Here is a 16,983-nt window from a genome sequence, read left to right as displayed (position 1 = left end):
CTGCTGTAGTTTTATAGAGACACAGAACAGCCAAGTTTTGAAATCTTACAATCATACAAATGGAAAACTTCAATAAACCATAGTTTTCAGCAGTAGTCATTTTGGTTTTGGTTTGTCATTTTAAGTTATTGCCAAATGACTGGTATAAAGCTTCAGCCAAATGATAACCCTCAATCAAAGGTATCAGACAAGTGTAACTCACTTTTAAGGTGCTATCGACAAGCCACAAGTAAAACCTGTTATCAAAGAAACCTCACTTATGCTACCATGTATTTATGATGAAAGAAGAGAGTATTTGTGGATCCTATTAATATTTTCAACAACACTGAGCATCTATAATAGTTAACTTTGAGCTAATGTAAAATTGCCTGACAATAACATTCCAATTTGGGCTGCAATCTTTGCATATTCAGTACTAATTAATCCTCAAATTACTAAAACCCTGTATGTCAGATAACTGCCAAAATACCATGACATGCAACACATATACACACCTTATTTTATATTAGAGGCCCGGTGCATGAAAATGCATGCACTGAAGGGGGTGGGGGGGAGTCCCCCAGCTCAGCCTACCACCTCTCACGTCCGAGAGCCCTCAGGGGCGAGAGGCAACCTGGCGATCAGGGGAAGGTGACGCCCCTATCACACCTCTGCTGCTGCCACTGCCGGCAGCGCAATCCTTGGCTGGCCCTGGTTACCTAAGCCTCGGACAGCCCTGGGCAGCTGGACAGCTGCCATCCGAGGCTTGCCTGTGCCTTGGGCCAGCCCTGGGCAGCTGGGGGACTGAAGGGACTGGGGGACTCCAGAGGCAGGAGCGGGGGACCCACCTGGGGGCAGGCCCAGCCATCCTGCAAGATGCTGAGGGGGCTGGGCACCGCCATCATTTCCTTTTAATTATTTAAGAACAGTTTCCCTTCACTGTTTCCCTATTCCGTTTAACTGACCGCAGGTTTTCTAAGTCTGACACTTTCGATTCAGCAACTCCTGTCCTTTGAGCAAGATCTGAAACCTGAGTTCCAGTTTCCATCTGTCTCTGGTGTTAGGTTTTGATGCCATAAGATGCTTCTGAAGGAGAAATGGCATGCTGCCCGGGCCATTCCTATTTCAAGTCACTAGCATCTGCTCACTGTGAGCACGGCCCACTTGGAAGGCCTGTAGTGTTAGGCAAGGTCCAGCTTAAATGGATGCCTCTGTTGTTCACAGAAATGGGGATGATGTTTCTCAAAAATATGTGTGCTCTACATTCTCACCATTTCATTATCAATGTAAATGCCTTTCAAGCCTTCCAACTCCTAAATCATTAATCAAAATGCACAATAACCCACCAATACCCATATGAAAAATCCTGCAGTAATGCAAAGTTGGGCCAGAGTCTGAAAAAACACTTTTTTTAGTTCTTTGCTTTTAGAGAACCTGTATCATTTCCTACCCAGAGTATCACGTTCCCTGACAAGGTAGTGAACATACTGTGAAACTCTGTGTGTGTGTGTGTGTGTGTGTGTGTGTGTTTTATGTGGGGGCGAAAGGGGACAGAAGGAAGAAAGGAAAAGAGAGAAACTCTTTTAATTAACCTAGGGAGAAATTCTTTTAGAAAACCTATAGATTTAACAAATTCCATTCCTTCAAAATTTGGGGTCTTGGTGACAATCTATCAGCTAAATTTCCCAGCTTTTCCCAATGCCTTAACTTCACTCATAGGTTAGGCAAAGCCATTTATTCCCAAGCACACTCATTTCCTCCTGTCTCTGAAAATTACAAAAGGATTGTCCAAAGAATAAATGGATATGATTTTCAAAAACCTTTTTATCCAATTCTTCCTGTAGAATGAATGAGTGCTAATATTTTATTCTCTTAATTAGTGTATAATCCATGGGAGAAGTGTGATTGAGATGCTTTTCAAACTTGAATATGCACACAGGTCACCTGGAGACCTTGTGAAAAGGCAGGTTCTGATCCAGGAGGTGTGGGTTGCGGCCAGAGGTTCCACATTTCTAACAAGCATTTCTAAGTGGCAAAGTGGCAGGAGGCAGGCAGAGAGGCACCTGGGTGGTGGGAATGTGAAAGAAAGGCCTCAGCAGAAGAGCAGGCCTAGCTAGTCTCCCCTAAAAAGGGGCCTGGCAGGCGGGGGTCAGTGGTTGAACATCGACCTATGGGCCAGGAGATTATGGTTCGATTCCTGGCCAGGGCACATGCCTGGGTTGTAGGCTCGAGGCCCAATGCGGGTTGTGCAGGAGGCAGCCAATCAATGATTCTCTCTCATCATTGATGTTTATATTTCTCTCTCTCTCTCCCTTCCTCTCTAAAATCAATTTTAAAAAAAAAATTTTAAGGCAAAAGCGGGTAGGAAGCAAAGCTGGAAGTAAAGGAGACTATGGCATTAAAGCGGTTTGAATGTCACAACTATGGGAAAAGAGTAAAAAAAATTCAAAGGGAGAGAAAAAAACTCCAGGTCAAAGTTGGAAGAACTCAAACGACTCTCAAATCCAGGCAACACAACTGCCAAAACTATAGTCAAGGAATGTGACACAGTTGGCTCCCTGGGAAGTCCAGTGAAATAAGACTCGGACGTGTCACCAAGTGCCAACCCACGCGATGGCGCAGCACTGAACCTTCCCCAGGGCTGACAAGTGCTGGGTTTGCCCATGCAGCTTTATCTGAAACGCATCGCAAGTCCCATTTCACAAAAGTGAGAAAACTGACCTAAAACGGGGTAGTAACGAAGGGCCTTTCCATCTGCTAAACCAGAAGTGCCAGCCACAGCAGCATCCCTCTGCTGGGAGCGGTGCAGCTGGAGGAGACCACGAGGGACCCGCGCTGCCCCTGTGCTAGCCCAGCCAAACTGGCCAAACCGGGGACCACACAGGCGCCTCCAGTGGGATGCACTGGGTGTGGTGGGAAACACACAAAAAAGAGTGCCCTACTCTGGGAGGGGGGGGGGCGCGGGCGAGAAACACCTGGAAAAATGGGGGTGGGAAGACCTTTTTAAATATTTATAAGGGATTTTCCAATACTGCTGTATGGCGTTTGTTTCTCCTGCCCTTGCCAAAAAAAAAAATTTATTTCCCTATAAAGAGCACTGTGAAGGAGCAGGAAGTCTGATTAGCAAGGGTGTGGCCCAGCGGGAGCCACGTAAGGGCCTCAGCAGTCTAGGATGCAGCAGGCAGTCTAGGAAGCAGCAAGCTCTGCAGCTTGGATCTGCCACTGACCAGCTTGGTAACCTGGGCGGCATCTTTGAGCCTTAGTTTCCTATGCTGTCAAAGGAGCTTACTAATGCTATCTATATAGGATTGCTGTACTACAAGCGAAATGAGGTTTATGAAACTTGCAAAATGCCTAGCACATAACAGAAATGTTAAAGGTCAGTCTCTCAGTGTCTCGGTTCCTTCTGAACCACATGGATCACTAATCTCAAGAGACCGATCCTGGCAGGGGCACTCACCTTCTCCTGCAGAAACATCACAGAGTGGGCTCTGGGTGCCCTGCTGGCTCAAGGAGTGTCTCGCACTGTGTGCAGAGGTCACCGGGCCAGGAATTTTTATTCCTGACTCTTCACTGTCCCCACCCATGCTTCTCCTAGTTTTTTCCTCACTTGTGTTGAATTACACAACCTGTCATCCTTCACATAACCTACACTGCCTCAAGCCCTAGTCGAATAAGAAGTGTAAACATCCACTTGTGCAAAGGACTCAGGACAGAGAGAAATAAGAGTTTGAAGATATAAGAATTAGGCAAAAGTTAAAGCCTAGTTTCTTTTGTCCCTTAAGATCATGATATTCACATGGAAAGTAAAAGAGTTTAAATGAATTCTGGATTCAAAATATTAAACTATACTTAGCCAAATTAGCATATTTTCACAACTTATGTAAATTCTAAGTAAATTCTTCCCTATCTGATATTGATGGCAAAATATCCTGCTCAGCCTCAGTTAAGAAATCAAGCCTACGCTCCACATTAACGTGCAGTTAAACCTAAGGAGATGCTGTATCCTACTTCATTCTAAAACGAGGTTCTCAACTCTGGCTGCGCACTGAAATCGCCTAGGGAGCTTTAAAAAGTACTAATGCCTGGATGGCAGCCCCGGGGCTGCCGATGTAAACTGGTTTAGGATTCAGCCCAGGAATCAAACTTTTCAAAAGCTCCAGGGTGATTCTCAGGTGCAGCTGAGGCTGAGAGCCCTGCCTTCCGGCTATGCACCGAGGTGCGTTTGTCTTTCAGTGAACGCTGAAACTTGTACCTCTAGGCACATTTTCCCTCTGCAACTTAATCTAGAAAGGAAAAAAAGCAAATACTATTAAATAAAATATGTATTTCCAAGTGCAAGAGATAATCAAATACATCTTTAAAATGTATTCGGCACATTCTAAGTGTTGAGAGAATTGTCTAAATCACATGTGTCAATCCGTCCCGCCAGGCCTTGCAATGTGGCTCGCACCGCACTGTCATCACTGCACTCCGCTGCGTTTCCATCACAATGACAGTTTATGACTGTTCAGTAAACCATTCGGCCCGCGATTTAGGCTGGATTTTAGATTTTGGCCTCTTCTCTGATTGAGTTCGACACCCCTAGTCTAAATGATAGTAGGGTAACGGTACTAAATAAAAATGTTTTGCATAGAGTTGTTCTCCAGCTTGTACTTCCATAACATCAGCATCACTATGAAGGGCAACCTAGTCAATATTCATAAATAATAGAATACTTTAAGTAGCAGGATTTTTTTCAAAAAGAAAACAATAAACTCCTATGATTTCAAATGTCAGCCAAGCAATGGAAGCTCTTATTTAAGAGCAGTGTATTTTTCAGTACTGTCATTTTCAATCATGAAAAATATCACTGGGAGATTTATTTAATTATGAGAAATTACATAATACCTATGCAGAAAACGCTTGCCTCTTTTATATAAGAGAAACAACAGAGAAATACTCAAGGAATACTAAGTCAAATATTCTGGCTTGTACCACTGACAAATGAATCAACGAATGCCCCTTACCACTTAAGTTCTGTAATTATTTTCATATGACTTGGTATCTGTGTTTATCTAAGTACAGATCAGTTGAAGGAGGCATTAGATATGGAAAAAGTCTAGGTAAGACAGGGCAACATTTTAAGAAATCAGAAAAAGGGAAGCATAAATTCTATGATAGCCTCAATAGGTGTTTGCAGAAGTTGGAAAGCTGCAGACAGCAGTTGTAAAGAGGTGAAGTGTCACGGGAGCCGGAGGTCTGGAAAATCCCGAGAAATCATGATGGGTAAATATCTACTTGCTTACAGAATAGGATGTACATCCTGGGGTTTTGGTCATGATGTCCCAAAATTGAGCACTCTGCAAAAACTGTTTGAAAACAAACCAAAGAATTTTGCTTGGAAATGTAGAAGCTGCCAGTGTAGTTATTCTCTTGAAAAGGAACGAGGAGGGGGAAGAAAGCAAAGAATAAAATAAAGATGTTGAAATACTACAGGAAAACTCCACAGGGAAGAGCCGTTTTCTTTAGTTACAATAGCTACAACTAACGGTGCTTCAGCAAACAGGCAGAGGATGCCTGGGAGGTTCTGAGAGCTCTTTAGCTGGAATCTGAATCAGACTCGGCCATCAACAACTACTGTGTGAGCAGGTAGTTGTCAATCGTTGGGAGCACTGCTAAAAGTAAAATCGAAGACTTTAGGACAAGAGGATCACAAAGAATTTTTCTTGTCAGCCAACTGATACTGCTGGAAACCGCCAGGCCAACTGCTGGCACTGCTGCTGATGGGGTTTTATCACCAAAGTGGGAGGAGAAAGGACGGTGTCTTCTCTGTGTGGCCCCTGGCCCACGCCTGGGTACAGTCCGCAGTCCGGGCTCTGCCGGTGTGTCAGAAACCCTACTGCCTTCCTCCCAAGTTTTCAGAGTCCGTCTTTTTCAGTAGCAGCTTAATGAATCATAGAGATAACCAAACCAAAATAAGAAAAAAGATAACACAGGAAAGAACCCAAGCAACATTGATTTTTCAGAAGTCTACAAGGATGGCAAAAGTGGGATATTAAAAGAGAGGGGGATGTAACTGAACTTGTGTTCAATCTGGGGAGATTGTCCCGTTTTCTCCTATTCTGAAAATGTGTCTCTCTGTTACTGAGCACATGTAAGTCCAGAAACACGTGCTCTCGCAATGTCAGGTTCCACTTACTTTAAAAACAAAACAAAAAATGTGTTCGCCATTTTAGAAAGCCATTTCCAACGAAGGTATAAAATATTTAAAAGTGAATTTAATAAGTATATTGAATCAACTATAACTTTTAAATTTGATGTTCCAAAAATGAAAACTGTTTTCTCCAACCAAATCATACACATTCCCAAAATAATGTAATTTCAGAGCTATAAAAATAACTTAGTTTTCCATATATAGTATTTATTCTCTAATTTCTTAAAAATGCATATCATCAAAATATCCAACAATTTCCCATTTCTAATTCTGCTCTCGGTTGGACTGGAACTGGGTAAATACAAACACCAAATCACATGAAAATAATTAAAAGCTAAGTAGCAAGGGACAAATGACAGCACAAAATTCAATGATTAACATTTGAAATGCTCAAAACAGTGCCATATGAGTGAAGCAGGCTTATATTTGAATTCTGTATCCTTGGTATAAAATATTCTATAAGACACGGCCAAATGTAATTTGTTACCATATGTGATGAGGACTGAGGTAGAATACAAATAATTAATTTACTAATTAGAAAGTTCTTTAGTTCAAGAAAAATAGAAAAATAATTTCACTGATAAAGAAAACACACCTTACAGCTTCCAGCTTTTTAAGCTTTTGTTTTAAAACTGGTATAAATTTTTCTATAATAAACAAGATATGCAAAAATATCAACATAATTATAGAGATTAGATAAAACATCACAAGAAAAAATTTTTTAAATGTTAAATCTTAATTAAGTGGAATAAAAAAATAAAAAAATAAAATAAAAAAAACCTAACTAGAGGAACTGCTCAGAGGTCCCATATATTATAATTTAATTTTTAAATGGTTAGGGAATTAACTAGTCTCTCAAATTTCATTAAAATAAATAAATAAACAAGAATAAAGCTGTAGTAGGGGCAGGCTGGGAGAGGTCAATGCAGGGGGGGGGGGCGGAGGGGGAAGCTTAAGTTTATAACCTTTAATATAAGCTTTACATATAGGTAAAATTGTATACTTAACTAGTGCTAGTTAAGTATACAATTTTACCTATATGTTCCCATAAATTCTAGTTTAGCTCTTCTTAGTTGGGATTCAGGAATCTGTACTTTAACAACCCCACCAGGTGATTCTCATCATGAGAGAAGTTTGGGAAACACTGCTCTAAAGAGAAGGAAGGAAGGAGGACTGGAAAGGAGGAAAGAAAGGGGAGGAGGAAAGGGAAAACAGAGAGGAGGAGGTGAGTAAGGAGGGAAGAGCAGATCAAGAGAAACAACAAATAATAAAATAGCGCTACAGCAGAAAGCACAGGGCAGTGGCTTTGTTCAGAGGAAATAAAGTTCTTGACTTATCTACAAATACTATCGAGATGAATAAATTATCTTTCCAGAGAAGCTACAGGAAGAGAAGGGCATATACCAGAATTTTTCTAGCTCCACTAAGAAGCTCTTCCCCTGGGTACACAGGGGAAGCAGGTGGCACACTCTACACCCAAATCCATGCACTGAGAGCGGACTTCGACTGTCCCACTGCAATACCGGAGTGGCCTGACTCTCTCCTAAGTTATAAACAAAGCATCATTTGCTAGTAATTACTGTTTTTGTCCAGGCAATTTTAAAGTGATTTCACTAAATAATTAATTGTAAAATACATACAGTCACAGAGCTTTGAGGATGAAAATAAAGTAGGATTCCTTTAGTGAATGAACGAGGACACTGGGACCAGAGGTGAAACTGACTTGTCCAAAGTCCTTGATCCCAGCGAAGATCACCGGCCACCGACTCAGGAGCTCTTTTCCCTCTGACGTCAGTTTCAGCACGCATCAGCTTTGTACAGTTTTTTTTACATGACTTTGCTCGCATTTGTCACCCATCACAGACTAAAATATTTTAAAGACCATTACATATTAGTTTATAATCACTAAACTAGACTTTTTTCCCCCCTTTCATTCATTTTTGTAAGGAACAAGCACTTTGCCTGGCCCCAGAGTCTTGACTTCTACACCTACCGCTCACCTGCCCCTAGAAATTACACTGTAAGTTTTGGTGGCATTGATGTTTGAGAAAGAATGAGAAAATGCTACTAGGTACAAAAACAAATAGATGCCTTGTTTAAATTAGGCTACGCAAGGATAATGCTACTAGGTACAAAATCTATCTGTCTATCCCTTATTTGTACCTCGATTCCGGTCCCCACCTCGCCCTGCGGTCAGTATCACATGGCCTTAGATCATCTAACTGGCAATGCCTCATTATAAAACAGTTCCCACTGTTTTATCACTAGGTACAAAAACAAACAAACAAACAAACAACAACAGACTAAAAATATGAAAACTCAAATCTAGAGGAAAGAATGAGAATGATATAAAGTCGTAAATAAAGTCAAGCACAATAGTGGCCCAGAATGCTAATCAATTCCTGGGGGAAATAAAGGAGAGTGCTCTGAAGGCTGGAAGAGCGGGCTTTAGGATGAATAAAAGGACTATTCACATTTGTAGAATTCATTGTCCCCTGATGATAAAGATCGAAAAGACAGGTGATTTTAGAAAGAGCAGATGAATCCCTCACTCCCGTAATGGATTTGAAGGGAAGTCAAGTGTGCCTTACAGTAGCTTCCCTAACCTTTGAGGTTGACCACAAACCAGAGAACCAAGTTTTTTCAAGAAACCTCGGGGCCATCTTCACACAGAATATACCAGTCTTTTAAGTGTTTTAATTGCTGTTAAAATGAATGTTTAGTGAGCATATTCTTTTGTACTCATCCTTTTCATGGGCCTAAACGCAATGTGGATACTCGTTAAGTATTTACCAACTAATAAATTAATACATGTATATTAGATCTAGAACCAAACTGCCTTTGAGGAACATTACAGTGCTCCTTTCAATGGAACAAATTCTATTTAAATTGCCAATTATTTAGCACCAAAGATCTCATCTAACATTCTTCCCTTCATTTAAGAGAAGCTGGCACTATAATTATCACTTTGCTTCGGAAATCATGAAATCACTTGAATCCTTCTTTAGCCAAACCTGGAACAAATTAATTCTGTGATGGCGGGAAAATCTACTAGGAGCCTCCACCCCACACAGAAGCAGAGTTCAGGGCCAGCTGTCCAAAGCTACGCTGGGCCTTCATATCTGGCCTCTGTGTTTAAACCCCACCTGACTCTGGGAGCTGAGGTTCATGGCGGGGTAGGGACAGGTGGAGTGTGGGGTGGGAGGTGATACAGTTTCAGCAGGGGAGGCAGATGTCCCAATAGCCAGCAGACAGTTGATAATTGCGACTTCTATGACATAACACTCACACAAGATAAGCGTTCCAGTGACTATTGTTTCTTGTAAGAACAATGGCTTCCAGTTAACACATGGCACAGAGTGAAATGATGCAGAGCCCTGACCTGCATACAGTGCACGCACACACACAGAATTAAAGGATGATGAGGACACCGGATGTCCAAACACTGCCAAAATGTGAACCCACAGAGATAATAAAAGTGCGGGTACCAGCAGCGCTGGAAATGGAAAGGATTTCAGCAACATTGCACCACACAATCTCATGTGCCAATAGCTAGACCACAACAGCCTGGCACCATAAGACAACCTGTACTATACATTCCACTTATTTTTGTTTGCAAAGGACCTGGCAATAAGACATCCCAAAAAACCATCAACATCCCCAACCCATCTCTAGAAATATCAAGGTCAAAGGCTCAAGATAAAAGAAAGATCAAAGCAATAACACAAAATACCTTTTTAAATGAAAATAGATAATCATCCTATATAATAAAAGGCTAATATTCAAATCAACCAAGGGGTGGAACAACTAGTTGCTATGACATGCACTGTCCACCAGGGGGCAGATGCTCAACGCAGGAGTTGCCCCCTGACGGTCAGTGTGCTCCCACAGAAGCTGGGCTCTGGTGAGCAGAGCAGCAGTGGTGGGAGCCTCTCCTACCTCCATGGCAGTGTTAAGAATATCTGACTGATGGTTTAGGCCCACTCCCAGAAGCCATCAGTCAGACATCCTCTGAGGGCTCCCAGACTGCAAGAGAGTGCAGGCCAGGCTGAGGACCTCTCAAAATGCATGAATTTCATGCACCAGGCCTCTAGTACATATATATTAACACAATATGGGAATTAAGGGGGGGGGGGGGGCGCGGAGTAAGCAATCCCACAAATCCTATGACCTCAGATTAATGGAATTAAGCATGCAGACTTAAAAGCAGAAGTCCTTATTCTGACAGCTCCACCTAAATCACAGGTACCTCCAAACAATACTTATAGGCTCTGGAAGCAGAAAAAAGAGCCTGGAATGACTATCTCCTACTTGGACTCTACACAGCTACCATCCCTTATAGCCGATCACTAATGAAAATCCAGCAGAGGGAAACACAGATGCTTTGGGCAGCAATGAGAGCTTGGTGGAGGCCAGGGACCACGGCACTGGCCCCAAAGGCAGGTCCCAGAACTCAGACACTGTGAACAGAAAGCTTACCCATGTTCTGTCCAGTATTCTGCTGGTGGCAAAAGGAAGGCTGTGAGGCCTACAACAGAGCACCACAACCAAACACATGGCAACTTCTTCAGTGATATTTCCCAACAGTGCATAAGTTTAAAGGTATACTCTAAACGTTTTAAAAAACAAATGTATACTTAGGATAGCCATAGAATTCGAGGCTCCCAAAGCCATCTTAGAGACCTACCCATCCAACTCTCGTTTAAAATAGGGCAAAGCTGCTATGTAACCTGACTACGGTCAAAGAACAAGTTAGTGGCTGAAGCAGGACCTGACTCTCCCCACAGTTCGCTCAACACTTTTTCCACTCAGGGGAAGTGACCTTGAAAACCGGTCAGATGATAGAGGCACAATTTTATTGGTCACGGTAACAGCAAGCCACACAAGTACACAGTAACAGTTTCAGAGAGAGAAAAGCACCCAGAGGGTGAATGCCTTCATTCAATGTATGCGACATTTTTTAAATTGACATTACATTATTGGAAGCCCTTGATTTAATCTGAGTTTTTGCTGGCAATCTGATGCTTCAATCCCAGTGAAATCTATGCCTTGTGTAGCCTAATTTAAAATGTAAGGCTAAACAGATCTGGAAAAGTACAGCCTATCCTTGTACTTAATTTATACTATAGTGGGCTGTAATTAAGCCTGAAATAAAAGCTATATTCTGAGTAAAGACAAAAAGCTCTTGTTAACGGCATTCCATTCCTAATGTCGAATATAACAAAAGCCTTCTTCATTTGGAACCAGCCGTCATTATAGTTTGTAGCTTGCATGGGGCTGTTGGACTAATATTTGCACGGGGATTAGTGTTGGGATAACCAATCAGTTAACTCCTCCACTGTGGTCTTCTATTATTCCCAAATAAATGGCCAAAAGGCAAAGGAGAAAATTGGCAGGCAGAACGACAACTATATTTATGAGATTAAACTCGCAAACCCTTCACAGTTTGCCGGGCAACTAATAAACCATTTGCCAAGCTGTTCATTTAATAATGAGTCACTTAAGCCAAAAGCAAATGTTCCTTCAACCAACCAACGCTACCTGCATTACCGCCACGCTGACAAGCTCCAGTTATTTATGTGGTGTGCTTCCATTGACAGTAAGAAGTACAGGATGCCGTGTGCTAAAACAACAAACTCCTCTCATTGGCCCGACGTAAGCCCCCTGCAGCATTCTGAGTAACAGGGATGCGTAGGTGGTTTCGTAATTCAGGAAAGCCAAGAGGACCAACGCAGGGTTTGGGGAGTGATTCCCATTGGTGTCACGACTCTTGACTGAGGGCCGGAAGCTCCCCACCTCGCCCTGCGGTCAGTATCACATGGCCTTAGGTCATCTAACTGGGTCTGTTCCCTGGTTTTATAAACTGGTGTCAACACCGAGACCATCCCCACCCAGGAATGGTGAGGGCCGAGCAGCATGCTGTTTGTCCAAGCTCAGCACGGTGTACTCTGCAACACAGCCAGGAGGCCTGGTGCAAGGAATCGGGGGAGGAAAAGGTGTGGGGGCTGCCTGCTGAGGGACCTGCCTCTCGAATACCTTCCCCCCCACCCCCTCGCCCGCGCTGCCTGAGCTCCCTCCTCTCCTGCTGCTGGCTCCCATCCCACTCCACAGATCCGGAGCCCTTCCCTTTTACTTACAAGCAGCTCGTCCATGCTGGTCTGGCATTTTTCCAAGTTGATCCGCTTTATGGCCACACGTTCCTGCCTGGGTTTGCAGAGGGCGGCCTGGACCACAGCAGTAGCTCCGCTGCCTGAAAAGAAACAGAGAGAAATAGAGACAACGAAAGCTATCAAACGGCACACTTTCTGGTAACTGTTCACAACACACACACCCCTCCACCGATATCTTTTTTAAAAGGTCTTCTGTTCAAAGTATTCAAAACATTACTATATGGCATCTTTTTTTTAATTTTAAATATATTTTATTGATTTTTTTTTTTTTTTTTTTACAGAGAGGAAGAGAGAGGGATAGAGAGTTAGAAACATCGATGAGAGAGAATCATCCATCAGCTGCCTCTTGCACACCCCCTGCTGGGGATGTGCCCGCAACCAAGGTACATGCCCTTGACCGGGATCGAACCCGGGACCTTTCAGTCCGCAGGCTGACGCTCTATCCACTGAGCCAAACCGGTTTTGGTTATACGGCATCTTTTTACAGACTTTCTAAAGTAGGAAATAATTATCTGGAGGGAGGGAGGGAAAGGGGAAGCACTGGGCTTTCCCACAGGATACAAAGGCAGGGCTGAGCTTCCCAAGCCAGGAAGGTGGCCCCATCCGAAGAGCTCCCCTGGGTACAGCGCCTTTACTGCCGCCCACAGCGAAGGGACATGCGCATTAACCACCACCCTGCTCGGCAGCCATACCCATCCGCAGGCCCTGGTATTTCCTAACATCAGGCCCTTTAAAAAGCTCAGGCTCTTCTTCCACGTCAGCCCAAAGCCTCGCCTCAGCCTGAGCTCCCGCAGGGGCTCCACGATGTCCTGTGGCAGCTCACCTATCTGCTCTGAGCGCCCTTGGAGCTTCTGTCGCCTGCACTTGCTCTACGATCAGAAAAACAGAAATCGACCTGAGTGGAAAGCGGGACTTCCAAGGAAGCCAAGCAAAAGGATGCAGACGTGTAATTACGAAGTCTGTCGGCATTCCCGTGAACCGAATTTCCTTTTCCTGAGGCTTCCCGATAGCTACCTAATGCACTCAGACTCCTAGGAGACCGAGTCATGTCGTTATTCATATTCTTAAAAGAGCACAGTGTAGACATGCCATGATCTGTGGCAGAGCACAAAGAGCTCCTAATTGGATTTACTAGTGTATTCCCCGGGGGCAAGAGACCTCCTCTAGGTTAAGGCAGCTCCACTCTGCAAAGAATACCAAAGACCTCCTTCCAAGACTGTGCGCAGGACTCTGCCAAAGGGGCCCGGGAGTGACCAGATACCATCCTCCTTACAGTTTTGTTTTCTCCAGGCACTACCTCTCCAATCAACTACCTTCAAAAGGGAGAAGGAGCATCTTCTGGCCACAAGGAAGAGACCAGCGCCGGGTTATCTTACGTATGTGACAGGAAGGCAGGACATTTCTAGTGCAGACCCTGGCTTTACCCCCCAAAGAAGTGCCCGAATGGGGGTCTGTGGAGCTGAAGTTCTGCCCTTCCTCCTGCCCTGCGGCCTCATCCTCTGCCCTGGGCCCTAAGTGACCCGCCCACTCCGGCAGATCCCCCTGACGCTCCAAAGCCAGGGCTCCAAGGTCAGGCTCTCCCTGCAGGAAGGCCAGCCTGTGTTCCTGAGGGTCATGCTGACTTCCACTGCACAGCAGGCACTTCACTCAGACAATTCTCCCCCCTACAAGCCTCTGCTTTTTATCAGCCTCATTTTGTATGTGAGAAACTGACCTACGCAGCCGGTAAGTACCTGAGCTGGGACCTGAGTCAGGTCTGCCAGACCCCAGCCTGTTTCCTACTTCACACAGACCACAGCACATGCTCCCTCCCTTCCTCCCTCCCTCTGGCCTTGCTACGGAAATATCTTCTTCTGTCTTATATGGTTGAAGAAAAGAGAAACAGCCCAACGGGCCTCTCTCTCTAGAGTTCAGTTGCAGGAGCGAGTGCTGTTGTCGGCGGGAGCTGAGGAGGGCCTCCCTGTCCCTGACCTCCCTGCCTGCTCCATCGGTGGCTACTCCCGGGCCCGCTGGATTGGCCTCCCTGGCCTGCGGATTCGCCTGCAGACCACAGCGGGCTGGGCTCTATCCAAGATGCTCCCGATTCCAGCGCCAACCACTACAAAGAGCCTGCTGATAACGAAGTGCATTTTTCCAGTCAAGGTCTCCGGAACAGCAGACTGTGGCACAGAAAGGGACGCGGAGCTAGTGAGCTCTGGATCCGGTACCCAGCAGAGAAGTCAACAAACATCTTCAACCGGCTCTGAGGGGAAGTCCGTCTCAGCCCTAGCTGTGGTAAACCTCCCTCCAACCCCACGCCTCCCACCTTAATCGCCATCCCAAACATCCTCAGACCAGGGGGACTGAAACACAGGGGAACGGAAACCAAATTCCCAAAAGGATAAAACAGGTGCATGGAACACGGGGTGACCTCTCCTAGCCGAGTCCTTGGCTATAAAAGCCCCCCGACTTCCACAGACGCATGCAAGACTATGGGATACAAATATGGAATTCTATTGGGTCGGCAGCTAAGTAATTGCGGGTTTCACACACATATGGCTTCAGTTGAATTTTTAGGTTTGCAGACGTAGTACAAATGTAAAACACATTTTGTTATTTGGTAGTTGGCTATTCAGCTGTTAATCAGTGAAAAAAGTTTTTTGATCTGTTTTGTAGTTTTCGTTTGGCGTCCGTTGAAAAATGGAAAATCAAAAGGAACATTTTCGTCATATTTTGCTTTTTTATTTCCACAAGGGAAAAACGCATTGCAAGCTCATAAAAAGTTATGTGCTGTTTATGGTGACGAAGCCTTAAAAGAACGGCAGTGTCAAAATTGGTTTGCCAAATTTCGTTCTGGTGATTTTTCACTCAAAGATGAAAAACGCTCTGGTCGTCCAGTTAAAGTTGATGACGCCCTAATCAAAGCAATAATCAATTCGGACTGTCACAGTACAACACGTGAGATTGCAGAGAAGCTTCATGTATCACATACATGCATTGAAAAATCACTTAAAACAACTTGGCTATGTTCAAAAACTCGATACATGGGTTCCTCACGAACTGAAAGAATCACAGTTAACGTAACGCATTAGCAGCTGCGATTTGCTAAAGAAACGTAATGAAAATGATCCATTTTTAAAACAACTGATAACTGGCGATGAAAAATGGGTTATTTACAACAATATCAAGTGGAAAAGATCGTGGAGCAGGCCAGGTGAACCAACTCAAACAACATCAAAAGCTGATATTCATCAAAAGAAGGTTTTGTTATCAGTTTGGTGGGATTACAAAGGAATTGTCTACTTTGAACTCTTACCACCCAACCGAACGATCAATTCTGATGTCTACATTGAACAACTAACGAAATTAAACAATGCAGTTGAAGAAAAGCGGCCCGAATTGACAAATCGAAAAGGTGTTGTATTCCATCATGACAATGCAAGGCCACACACATCTTTGGTCACTCGGCAAAAATTAATGGAGCTTGGTTGGGATGTTTTGCCACATCCACCATATAGTCCTGACCTTGCACCATCTGATTACTTTTTGTTTCGATCTTTACAAAACTCCTTGAATGGTAAAAATTTCAATAATGATGATGATGTCAAATCGTACCTGATTCAGTTTTTTGCTAATAAAAACCAGAAGTTTTTTGAACATGGGATTATGATGCTGCCTGAAAGATGGTAAAAGGTCATTGATCAAAATGGGCAATACATTACAGAATAAAGTTATTTAGTTCCATGAAAAAATTGTCTTTTTCTTTAAAAAATCCGCAAGTACTTAGTTGCCGACCCAATACAAAGCGGGTGGGCAGGGAATAGTGGGAGGACGCTTTTATTAAGAGCTTTACAACTAGAGCTTTGTCATTGCTTTACGACAGCTGGCCTAAGAACAACTGGCAGCTTCTCATCTCCTTAGAGCACATGTGTCAAACACAAGGCCCGCGGGCCAAATCCGTCCCGCCAGGCCTTGCAATGTGGCCCGCACCGCACTGTCATCACTGCACTCTGCTGCGTTTCCATCACAATGACAGTTTATGACTGTTCAGTAAACCATTCGGCCCGCGATTTAGGCTGGATTTTAGATTTTGGCCCCTTCTCTGATTGAGTTTGACACCCCTATCTTAGAGGATGAATGTGAAACGTCATGACCTGAGATGGCTGTTTAACCATCCGCTGGACAATTTGGGAGCCCCTGCTTTGAGTCCAAAGATTTCCTTCAACTAAAAAAGGAACAAGGACAGTATCGGAGGTGCAGGAAGCCTTAAAAGATCATCAAGCCCAACCTTCACTTGACAGATGTGGAAGGGAAGGGAAGAGACCTCTTGGCCAGCACTGGGTCCAGACTTCCCAGCCTCCAGAGCGGTGAGAAATGAACTGTTTAAGGCGCCCCTTCTTTGGTATTTTGTTATGGCAACATGAACTGACTAATCCAACAGCCTCTCCGTGTCTATTTTAAGTCACTGTCCCACTGTCACCCGTGCTAAATAACGCCAGACAAATTAGAGCTTCTCAAAAGCCTTCTAATGAAGTTTACAGCAATAAGAGGCAAGACTGGAATGAAGGGCCTCTGGTAACCAGGCCACTATAGTGACCAAGTCTGAGATTAGCAAGACCCTGGAAAAGCAGGTTAGACAGGGATTCTATCCAAGCCTGG

The 16,983-nt window shown here is 44.0% G+C and overlaps 1 protein-coding gene across 2 annotated transcripts in view; it reads right to left on the bottom strand.

Annotated features, from left to right (window-relative positions):
• STK39 (serine/threonine kinase 39) overlaps positions 1 to 16,983 on the bottom strand; it is a 259,098-nt gene that overhangs the window by 184,360 nt on the left and 57,755 nt on the right. Inside the window, exons 2-3 of one of the 2 annotated variants that reach the window (XM_045575258.1) lie at positions 12,317 to 12,425; positions 3,404 to 3,407 (exon numbers count right to left, since the gene is read on the bottom strand). In XM_045575258.1, coding sequence (XP_045431214.1) covers positions 3,404 to 3,407; positions 12,317 to 12,425 — 113 coding nt within the window. Of the gene's footprint in view, positions 1 to 3,403; positions 3,408 to 12,312; positions 12,426 to 16,983 lie in introns of both variants that reach the window. The other variant, XM_036421465.2, reaches the window with a different exon arrangement.

The sequence above is a fragment of the Pipistrellus kuhlii genome, unplaced genomic scaffold, assembly GCF_014108245.1.
Source record: "Pipistrellus kuhlii isolate mPipKuh1 unplaced genomic scaffold, mPipKuh1.p scaffold_m20_p_7, whole genome shotgun sequence".
Taxonomy (NCBI): domain Eukaryota; kingdom Metazoa; phylum Chordata; class Mammalia; order Chiroptera; family Vespertilionidae; genus Pipistrellus; species Pipistrellus kuhlii.
The sequence above is the reverse complement of the archived record's forward strand: the minus strand, read 5'-3'. Positions and strand labels throughout refer to the sequence as shown.